This window comes from Drosophila hydei, unplaced genomic scaffold, assembly GCF_003285905.1.
Source record: "Drosophila hydei strain 15085-1641.00,03,60 unplaced genomic scaffold, DhydRS2 tig00008121-arrow-pilon, whole genome shotgun sequence".
Taxonomy (NCBI): domain Eukaryota; kingdom Metazoa; phylum Arthropoda; class Insecta; order Diptera; family Drosophilidae; genus Drosophila; species Drosophila hydei.
This window is the reverse complement of record NW_022045832.1, coordinates 252,995-265,020: the sequence shown is the minus strand read 5'-3', so window position 1 is coordinate 265,020 and position 12,026 is coordinate 252,995. Positions and strand designations below refer to the sequence as shown.

General features: G+C 36.8%; 1 protein-coding gene across 1 annotated transcript in view; it reads right to left on the bottom strand.

Annotated features, from left to right (window-relative positions):
• Positions 1-9,735, bottom strand: part of LOC111597893 (IDLSRF-like peptide) — a 42,803-nt gene extending 33,068 nt beyond the window's left edge. The window contains exons 1-2 of the mRNA XM_030224940.1: positions 9,674-9,735; positions 4,944-5,818 (exon numbers count right to left, since the gene is read on the bottom strand). Coding sequence (XP_030080800.1) covers positions 4,944-5,094 — 151 coding nt within the window. The 5' untranslated portion in view covers positions 5,095-5,818; positions 9,674-9,735. The remainder of the gene's footprint in view (positions 1-4,943; positions 5,819-9,673) is intronic.
• Between the last annotated feature and the right edge of the window lie 2,291 nt (positions 9,736-12,026).

The window sequence follows — 12,026 nt, the reverse complement described above, 5'->3', positions numbered from 1 at the left end:
CCTGATCTATGGCATTATTGTTTGGCATATCAATTTGAAATGCCATTCAAAAAGATTTTGAGGGCAGCAGCTATATTCCATAAGATATTTAGTTGCGACAGCTTTTCCTCATCGAAAACCTGAGCTGTATTGCACTGAATAGTATATGATTCTAAGTAAGTAAATGGCAATAGAAGCTTGAGGAACTTGAAGGAACTTGAAGCTTGAACGAAGCAACAAATAAAAATAGCTGGAAATTCAATTAAATAAATATATATTATTATAATTTAGAAACAGTTTTCAGTATTCAAAACTATCTGGAATGAAGACAATCTTCATCATTGTCAATTGTAATTTCATTCCAGCACACTTCCAAGCTCATCCTAACACATTATAAATATTTTATGCAATTACTGTAGCCTTATCTACATTTGCCTTAAACTAGCAAAGCAAAGTGCTTTGTTTAGATATAAGAATTGATATGAACAGCTTGGTTAACTGTTTGCATTCAGGTCGCGCAATTTCATTAGCTCTTTAGGACTGCTCGATTCACGCATGCAAAAAATATATGTTTACCGTCTAATTCACTTAGTGGTACATCGCATATGGCAGCTTGTCAAGTAGTCGCATCATAAATTGCGTGGAAATTACGTTTTTAATTATGCAGGCTTTAATATATGTTACAGCCATTGAGGGCATAGTGGAGAGCAGAGAGCAGAGGTAGGCAGCAGTTTCAGTTCATTGTGAATTGGTATGATTGTAACTTGAGCATGTTATTAGGTGCATGGGTGTGGGTGTGTGTGAGTGCGTGCATTGCCACTCGAGTGCACTTGGAAAACCAAAGCGGCAACAAATGGCAAACAAAACGTAGCATACTCAGAGGCGTTCGCTGGAGCGTGCCACACATGCAAATGCATAAGCGAATGCAAATAAAACATTTTCAAACGCGACCTGCCAGTGCCCTCCCGTTGAGGGAAATATTGGGCTGCAGCATTTCGTGCTGCCATTCAAGCTCATTTGGCCATATACGTGATGGTTTGCAAGCGCAGCTGCAGTCGCATGCCACAAAAATATATGCACACGAGCATATTCTCCGTGGATGGCAGCAATGCTGGCCACGAGAAACAACAGAGTGCCCGAAAATGCCAACCAAAATCGTGATTACGCTCGCATTATGGCAACCATTTTGCACTGGGAGCTCTGCTGAGCTGCAATTTCCTGCCTGAGTCGTAATAACCATCAACTTTATTAGTTTTCTGGTTGCTCCTGTTTCGGGCTCGCGCTTGTACGCCAAGCTTCTAATTTTATTAAAAACTTTCGGATGCGTATTTGTGTGCTTCGAGGCAGGGCACAGAACCTGGCCAACTGGAACTTTCACTGCTGTTAGCTTTTTGTGCTAATGCTACGAAATTAATTTCACTCGCCGCCCACTTCTTTTTGTTCTTTTCTTTTTGTATTTTGAGGTTTTCTTGTCTTCCACGTTGCTGGCCAAGTTGTTCGCTACGTGGCTCATTAAGTATAAATAAGCGAAAGCGTAAACGTAGTTCGTGCAGCACAACTTTTAATGGATTTCTCATAGGTGAGCGGCGTCAAAGGATTGAGCCGCCATTAGAACTTCATTCACGACCCCGGGGCATATTTATTGCTATTTTGTCTGTTGCGGCTCACGCATTAGCACTTGACCTCTCTTTGATTTGTAAACCCTGCATAAACTAGTCACATAGTTGAAGCGCTTTAAATGTTCAAAGTGTGTTTGGGCTAAATTAAGCTTGATTCTTAGTACTTTTCTGTCTTCTCTCTTCTTCCTTCTGTCTTCTATCATCTGTCTTCTGTCTTCTGTATTCTGTCATCTGTCTTCTATCATCTGTCTTCTGTCTTTTGTCTTCTGTCTTTTGTCTTCTGTCTTCTGTCTTTTATCATCTATCTACTGTCTTCCGTCTTCTAACTACTATCTTTTATGCTGTGTTGAGCCCACTCAAATTAAATCGCGCCTGCCTGAGTGCCATTATTTATGTAGATAAATCGATAGAAAGCAAATATTTATTGCGCATAACTCTCAAGGGTCACCTTGATTCGCCTGTAAGTTATCAGATCCACAATATATACATATATATATATATATATATATATATATATATGTAATTAACCACCCGACTCTTGTTCACTTAGTTTAGTTAGTTATGTTTAATATTCATTAAATTAACTGACGAAAAGCTATTGAACCATTAGTCCTTTTTCATTGAGTATCATGCTCAAAGTCAGATTCAAGTGGTTTACCCTTTCACTTCAAATGCCACTCAATAACTTTTTTAAGTTATTTTCAATCAAGCGCGCTTAAATTACACACACAGCCACTCGCATACATGCCGACAGCCAACCACAACTCATACACACACACAGTTCATGCCACAACCACTTAAATCGTCTCCATTGCTCAACGAGCGAGGTATAAAAGAGTCGGGGGAAAGCGAAAAAAACCTTTCTAAGTGACAGGCGATGCTTTGTAATGTCCTGCGCTTTTGTTGCAACCAGCTCCGTCCCGGTGCACAATTATTAACTGGCAGCGTTCAGGGGCAAAAAATTATTTCCAAGTCGACGGCGGTCATAAAGGCGACCAAAGCCAAATGCCAAAAGCACAAAAGCGACCGACAATGAATGGCGGAGCTGCCGCGTGATGGACACCTTTGAGAAAAGCATGGAGCCGGAAAATGAAAGGGATAAGAAAAGAGAACCAAGTCCTTTCACCGTTTTGTTGCCTGTCCAATAAGCTTAGAAGTTGCACTCTGTTTGTTGACTCAGCAGTTGCACAGAAACCAGCCACTTGAAGCTCAACTGAAATAGAGCTGCAAACTTTACCTGAATGCAGACTACCCAGCTTATTGAGTTTTATATTTATTATTGAAAAACAAATAGTATTCACTGATGTCAGCAAAAGTTTTTAATTAATGCAAATTGAAATCTAGTTTAATATAAATATTTTGCAGAAATTGAAAAATAATTACTCTATGTTGGGAGGCACGTTAAATATTTATTTAACCGGCAGGCACACTATTAAAAAGCATTTGTTGATCATTTAAACAGCCAGCTTTAATAATACTGTTAAGAATTAATTAATGTGATTAGGAAAAAATATATAAATCGATAAATATTTATATGAAAATAAAAAAACTAAATTTCAATACAGTTAAGAAAACTTCACTCAAATTTATTCTAAAATAATTTAAATAATACTTGAGCTGACAAAAACAAAATTGAGGCATAATATTTTAACTTATTCAATTATTCATGCAAATTATTTTCCAGTTTAAGTTCTGTAACTAAATATTTAAAAAAAAATGTTTATCTACTGAAATTGGCAGGTCGAAGTGTAATACTTTTTTTAAAGAGCCATGGATGATGTCTTATATTATAGATATTGCGGATCAGCTATATAGCTGCTTAGTAGATCTAGCGCAGTCTTCATAAAGTTTACAACACTAAAATACTGATATCCTTAAACTGTATATTGTACAGAGTATATTTTGTATTTGCCTGTCATAGACTCTCAATAAAAAAAGCTTTTAAAGTAGCTGCAAGTGACATGCCGGAAATGTGAAATATTTGTATTAAATAAAAAATATGATGCTCCACTGCAATCGCAGCGGCTGTCATGCTATTCAACATTTAACCTTTGCCTTGGCAGTTACAGCAAAAATATGGAATTACTTGGAAAAGAAATAATGAATAAAACATGACGGGACAGCTGCAACTGATTAACTTTCCTGATAATTAAATAAGTTTGACATGCAGTTAATTAAGTAAAAATATTCGTATTTTTTACCACAATTTCCATGCTATTCACCTATAATAAAATCTTTAAAAAATCTCTATAAAGGCGTATTTCAATGACGACAAAGCCATGTCCACGTCCAACCATTAGACTTCTCTTCCCTGCTTCAAATTGCTATTAAGAACGACCGACCGACTGGTGTTAATTTAATTATATAATAAAAAATTCCTCATATATGGGAAAAAACATGAGGAAATTCCAACCTATAAGCACGAACAATACTCAGAGGGTAATTAAAAATATTCACAAAGAATTTAAATGGAGCCAAATGAACAATTCAGGCGAAAAACTCGCCAAGTTTTTTAAATTTTGAGCACGCAAATGCAAACCCATTTGCACATTTCGTTGCCCTGGCATAAACTGTACTTAAAATAGTTGAGAGTAAAACAGAAGACTTGAAGTTACCCTGTACAATGCATGGACTGCAGCTCTTAGTGTCAGTGTTAGACAAAAGCCTGAGGTTTTTGCACAACCTAAAACTCAGACTTCGTTGGAATAGTTAGATTAAATTTTTATAAACACAATAGCAAAAGCAAAAGTTTGTTTAGGCTTTGATGCCTTTTTTGCCCAACAAAAGTTCAATCACAATATTTGCCAGAAACAAAATGTTTTGTTATAGGCTTGGCTAGGTTGGATTAGCAATAAAATGAACTGAGCTGAAGAGTATTACGTATACAGTATTGATTGAGATATACAAGGCATTGTATATTGCATGGAAGCACCTTAGCTTATTGACAGAATATAATATATGGCATGCAACCTTTCTAATTTTAAAAATGAATAGAATGAAATTTAAATATAGATAACTTTTATATGATATATCAGTCGTTGTGAGTCGCTCCCAGCCCCATGCCGATCCAGAAGTCAATGGAAATAATTTCAAAGGAACGTCAAATAGTTATTCAGTCGACTTTCTAAGTGCTTATACCTTCATCAATTCTTCACTAATAATAATCAATAAATTCTCAACTCAAGGCTTGCTTACTTAATAAAAGCTTATATAATATTTAGGTAAACAGAATAATATTATTTTAAAATTTAATACTATCGCAACTTTCTGCATTTGCTGCAATACTTAATAACGCAATTATTTGAATTATGCATATAAATATAAGAAAAAAAAGAGTGCGCTTACCGCTACGCTTCTGTATGGGGTTGGCCATGTGCCCATACAAGCGACTCAAGTCGATGGCATTCGCAGTTGCTTGGAGCAATAGGAGCGAGAGCAGAAATGTTGGCCAACTCAAACGTCGTTGGTCCATGGTCAGTGGCATGGAGGAGGACATCTTGCAGCTGATTTTCTTTCCTTACGGCGCTTCTTTTGCTGTGAACGTGTTGAAATTAAAGCAGTTGCTCGTTCGCTTTCTCTTTAGCTGTCTCTGTTTGTCCGAGTGTCTCTGTTGCCGTATCTATGTTTGAGTTCTGAGATCTGCACGAATTGTAGAAAGAGAAAAACTTTCAAACGCGCACGTTTGCTGCTGCTTTACTCGAGTGTTTGACAAAGTTTTCTAGTTAGTTTGCGTTTGGGCGCTGGGCCGCCGTGTCTTGAACTTAAGTTGGGTGGGTAGCCCCAGCAGCGGAACGATTTTGTTTGGCTCCGTGTCACGGCTGTCACTCTCGCTTGGACTTTCGTTGGACGTGTTTTTTATTATCTCTCTTATTTCAGTTGGCTCTGATTGAATTAGGGCTGGGACTGCTGCTTCCTGCTGTCGCTCTACATTCACTACTTTGCTATGCTAATCGTCTGCTAATGGAGTTATACGCACCCGAAATTAGCTTTATTCCTAAACTTACGCTCGTTACGTTGCTTCGATACTAAGTACTTATTTCTCGCGATTTTTATCTACTATATAGCAATCTATAAGCCGTTGAATTTGGTTTGCATTTGGTTTCGTTTTCGTTTTCGTTTTCTAAAATACTTCAGTTTCGTTTTCGCTTAAACTTAAAATCGAAAAGAATTTGCAGGCAAACAAATATTATGTTTAAGTCGACTTTTTACATTTTTCTACACTGTAACGAGAAGAGCAAATACAATTCACATTAGTCAATTGAAACATGTGTGTCACAGCTCGCGATTTAGCATGCAATTTAAAATTTTTAATTGATTTTTTGTTCCTGCTCGCAACGAGTATTTCCAAACTGTCACACAAAGCGCAAGTTTTAATCAAAATATAGCTTACAATGATGGGGAATCATGGGAATTAAATTGTTGTTTCATTTATTATTTTAGCCATAGAAAATGCATTTGACAGTTACACATGATGCCATGTGCAGCGTCTCAATTAAAAATACTTTTTGTTTGATACATCAAGCCACATGATAGCCCTTCAGAAACTTCGAAGCTTCATTGAAATTTACAACAATCACAAGAATAATTAGAAGAATAATTAGAAGCAACCAAGCCAATGCAGCTGAGCACGCATTTAAAAGAGTTCATAAAAAATAAAACAAATTTTACTTTAATAAATTATTAGCGAGATCAGACCAGAATCAAGGCATGTGAAACCCTGAACCAGTCTGAAGAAAAATAAATAAAAATAAGCAAAAGGTTGCCCATACGGAGAGCCTAACGAAGGCCCAAACAAATATACAAATGTTTTCGTTTTTTGCTAAATATAAAGTGAGAATTTATAAAATAAAGTAAGACACACAACAAAACAAAATATAAATGTATAACTAAAACAAACAAGAAAAATTATGTATTCCGCCCTTAAAACATCACAGCAAATTCTCACATAATGTATGCGCATATTACAGTAAACACACGATATAGGGACATCATTTAAATGTCATATAGCCAAAACACGAAGCTCATGTGAGTGCCGAGACATTTACATGCTAGAAAGCCTGAGTCTAATCAGCTTAACAAAGTTCAACCATTTTTTGATGGTACAAAAAGTTGAACAATCCTTTATATATATATGTATCTCCCCACACTTGAGCGCCTTTTAATGGCTCTCTGGAGCATCCAAAGCACATACGTGGCAGCAGCAGCTGCAAAAGGAAATGGTGTTAAAGAAGAGCAAGTAATAACGGGTCGACCTTTAATTATAGCCAAGTTAAACCCTTTTTTTGTTTCGAGTTTTGCTTCAAAGCTAAGTCAAGCGGGCAACTTTACACAAAAGTCAAGCCCGAAGCTAGCATACTTTTTGGGGCAATCAAAAATTTAGCGAAATTTTTGCTCACTTTATTTAAAGAAGGAGACAAAGTTTACAGAAACTTTACGATCCCACAGACTTGCAAAGCTTGAACAAAACATAAAAAACATCAACAAAAAACAAGAAGCAAGCACCAGCATTTTAATTAGTCCGTTTCCTTTTTTTTTAGCAACAGAACTGGCTCATTTAATGCTTTTTTTTATGGGTGTGCAGACATTTTTGTGGACTTTTTGAATGGGCAAACAAAAAAGTAGAAAAAAAATATTTCGGTTGTCCTTGGACCACAGGCATTCTTGCTGCCAATGTTGATGTAGGTCCGTCTGGTCAAGGCAAGTTGACAGCTCTTTTTACTCTTCTAATTGAAGTTGACAAAGCCTCAGAGCAGAGGAAGGGGCGGGAGTCTAGCTCAGCTTCTAATGAAAATTAATGTCGTGGGATGCAGCCAGATAGATTGCGCTTGCCTTGTCAAGTCAGCACTTTGATACACAGAGAATCCACAAATTTGCTATGTCAATTGAAAGTGCAATTAAATGCTTAAAAAATTGGCTCCAACATTTTAAATGAATGAATCCATCCCTGCAAATTATACATCTTTTTAATCCACTCAGACTTTCACGTATTTTTGAATTGCAAAGTTTCAACAATTTTCCTTCTCACATTCTCATAGCCGAAATCATTTCCTTCATTCAAACATTCCACACTTTATACAAAAATGTTGGTCGCCCGCAAAATAAATAAATAATAAATTCAAGACAAGAAATGCCTTCAGGGCGCACTCATCGGAATAAAGTCGTAAAAGCTTCACAGTTCTTTCTAAACCAACAGCAGGCACAATATAGCGCTAACGGAATACTTTAATATACTCTAATGAAAGTTGTGTGCAAACGATTTGATAAACAATTCCAAGTCCAATGAAAGACATTTAACGTCTGGGGGAAACACAATTTGCGACCAAATTAAATACACCAGAGGCGCAAAAAAGCCAAATATTTTAAGACGTCTTTTGCCATCTGCAAACTCTAACCAAACCCGCACGGCTAAATAGTAAGATGGGTCACAGGGGCATTGTAACGCACAAGCAGACGGGCCATAAAGCAGGAAACTAAGTGAGTTATGTAAGCTGGGCCAACTGTTGCCAAATAAAGCGGCACAAATTGTTTCAATAAATAGTGGGTCGAACTTGCCCAACTAGCTAAGGGATCAACGCGGATATATATATATATATATATAAATATGAGCTTCATATTTGAAAAACAATTATTAAACAGCAAAAGCTATGTCTCAAACCAAAGAACCCTTATTTGGCACTTGGAGCGTTAGAAGCTCTTGGCTTGATATTCTTGAATTCAAGTAAGCAAAATAATTCCCTAGTTGAAACTATGTTAATATACTTCCATTTGTAGATTTGCTGCTGAATATGAAAAAAAAAAACAATGTTTTCTTTAGATAAACACATAAATTTGTACAGTTCTTTCATATAATAGCTATGTGGCTCAACAACGCCGGGAAAGCCTTTAACAAGCTAGCAGCGAGACAGAGTTGGACTGTGAAAACTATACAGAAATCGATATAGCCGATTTAGTTGAAGCTGATTCCTGCTAGACGTATCGCAAATCAAAACTTAGAACTGGGTTTGTGCTCTCTGCTAGCCAGCAACTTGTCACATAGTATTAAATGAAAACAAGCTTAAAGTAAGGCGTCCTGTTTTTAGGGTCATAACTCTTGGTTACCTTCAAACGTGAAAAATGTATAAAAATAGCAACCGAGTCAGCTGCCGAAATCACAAGCAAACGTTCATTTGCATAATATGTAAGTATAAAATACGACCAACCAAGGCAGTGACTGCCCACAACAACAACAGTAAGAAAAACAACCGCAGCAGACAGAGAAAGTTTGAGCTTTATTTCCGCAGCATTTTTCCATCTCTCTTCATATAATTTGGAACGCGTCGGTATAGAGGTTTTGCGAGCCTGCTTTTACGTTTTCTTAATGCATAATTTAACAGGTGCCCTTAGCGAGGGGCGGACTGGAGTGTGGGTCAGATGAGAGGCATAGCAACAGTAAACGCGCACAAAAGCAGGCAACAATCAGCAACTGCGTGTTGTTATTCAAAGCACAAACAACACACACACACACACACACGCACACATACACATCCACACACTCATTCACAAATGGCATATACGGCAGATGAATAAGCTGAGCACTAACGAGGCTAGAACTGTGGCTGATTCTAAGGCTGAGGTAAATAATGTGTAAAGCGTATATTCTTCAATTCAATTCCTTAACACACACAATCACACACACAGACGCACAACCAAAACACATAAACCTGGCTATTTGATATTTTTGTTGTCAATTTTTGTCGCTTGATTTAGTTTGTTACACCAAGTTTACGTTTACATTGTCACTGCAAAAAAGGCACCACATTTATGTTCTATATTTTATTACAAAGCTACACACACACACACACACATACACTTGCACGCACATATACAGATACACACACAGAAGCGAGCGCAGGCATAAAAATAACAACGCGCCAGTGGGAAATACGCGCCAACTTGAAAAACAATTTTGTTTATTTATATAAAAAATTATATAAATAATTATTTTTTTACTGCAATTTTTTTTGTTTCATTTGCAGCACAGTGTGTGTGTGTATGTGTATGTGTATGTGGATTTGGCAAATATTTGGTTACAGTACGTTTGAGTACGAGCCAAAAAACTCGAACAACTATTTACAACTCCGCTTGAGTGTAAGTTTCAAACTCGACTGAAGCATTGAGCGCTCTGCGTGCGGCTTTTATGCGCTGCCTTCCACTCAAACGAACATCCGAGCCGAGTGCCAGCTCAAGCGCCTACGTAAATGTCGTCCTGAGTGAGTCGAGTCTGAGCTGCGTTGCGAGCAGCGTGCTCTTTGACTCGTGGTTTCTCTTGTTGCTTTGGTGCTCACGAGCATATATTACAACAAGTTGCTGAAAGTTCTGAAACTTTCAGGGCATAGCATAATAATTGGGAACATTGTTAATGAAAAAATAAACTTTTAATATAATAATATAATAAAATATTACTGCTGAAAAGTGAATTTAGGCAGAGTAGCTAAACAACAGATTATAATGTAAGGATTATATTGTTGAGCTAACTGGATACATGGCATATAAAGTTGTTATATATAAATGCAATTTATTTGCTAAGAAATTCAAACCTTGATTATGTTTCTAATCACACCTAATCGCCTACACAAATTTCTCTAATTTTATTGGTTGATTTCAAATGAATTTATTTGCAATTTCACTCAAAATTTGTACCCATAGGAGTGTGCTTAATTATGTTGACATTTGATTTTTGATTTTTGAAAGAGCAACTTTTCAATGCATACTTAAATCTGATGTGCTTTTCAGAATTATACAAGTTTTAATTATAATTAAACAAAGAAAAAAATTGTATTATTAGCTTACCCGACTTAATTAGCTAGAAAATCGTATAACATTATTGCATCAATATGATTTCAGGCATGTGGCTACCGCGACTGATACCCTTTACTTATAACCATGCAAAGCCACAATAGCTCACAGACATTTCGACGATTTAGCGTTTCATATAGTTACTTTACTTTGAAAAATTGTCTCAATCATAGCATATCTGTGTCATTAAGTAACATGATTTATAATGTATTCATATTCATCTACTTTTACCATTACTTTACACACAAGGTTTCACCTGAACAAAATCTGAGGACCGAGTGCAAAATTATAGTGAAATTAAATCAGTTTGGGGCAGCAGATGAGCATGGAATATTAATTAGCATTAGATCCAAATCTAAGTATGGAAACACAAGGCTCAAGGTTAAGATTCTATTCATTTTTAATGGAGTCAGCCAAAGTCCTTGGCATGCATGTCATGGTCCAATCATCAATGTACTTAGCTTTAACAGACGCAAGCACTAAATATGCTTTTAATTAAAGCAACAAATATTAATTAGTGCCCGGAGGCTGAGGTCTTGGTGTGTACTTAGAGTTTAGCGCTTATATTCTGGTGAGGAAAAACATATGCTAATAAAATAAATATAGCCCAATGATATCTTATACTGCTATCCAGCAGCTTAGAACAATTCGTTGAGTGGAAAATTAAACACGAAATGACTCATTGCCGGCTGCGACCCGCCCCGCCCCATTTGCTGCCCACGCAAAACACACTTGGACTCAACTAGCTGGGCCAGATGCCCAATAGATTACCAACCGGGTACCTCAAATGAGCGCCCACGGTTTCAAGGGTAGCGCTGATTCGCTCCGCCAAAAAAGCTCGAGCGGAATGCGGGGGTTGGCCGTTGCCTTTACCAGAATGCGTTGGCGTTTCACTCAAATCTGAGTGGAAGCAGATTGAGCAGAAGAGCAAGAGCGCAAGAGAAAGCCTTAAAGTTTCCTCGATTTACTCGTCTTTTGGGCCCTAGCACTTTTAACGGCTATATTCTTAAAGGTTCTATTGGGAGTCATCTAATTCTTGAGTGAAAAGCCAGCTTCCTTATAACTATGTAAAATCTCGACTTCAGTTTTATTGTCTTTTCATTGTAACAGCAAAAAACTTTTTTACATCATAAAATCTGCTCCGAACTATAAAATAATAATGAGAACTTAAGCTTGGAATTTACTTACATTTGTCATCCGTTTCAAAGACTGAATCTCGGAATATTTTTATAAGCTTCTTTTTTACAATTTGTTGCAGCTTAGACTCTAAAGCGTATTTTGCCAGTAAGCTAGAATAGTCTTCTTAAGCTTAGACTTATTTATTCCTCATTTTATTATATTCTACAATATTTTCAGTTCATTAGATTACTCTACGAGCTGTTATCTCTTCAGCCTTCACCTGTTGTTGGTAACTAGGTAGATTGGGTGCGAGCTGGTTTGGTTCCGCTGATTTGATATATTTCAGATCAAGACCGATTCAGGTAGCTCTTAAAGTAGCTCTTATAGCTCTTATATATATATATGATTTTTCGCATATATAGTTCAGTTCTGTTGCAGCTCTGTGAGCAAAGTATCTGCTCTGAATATTTCATA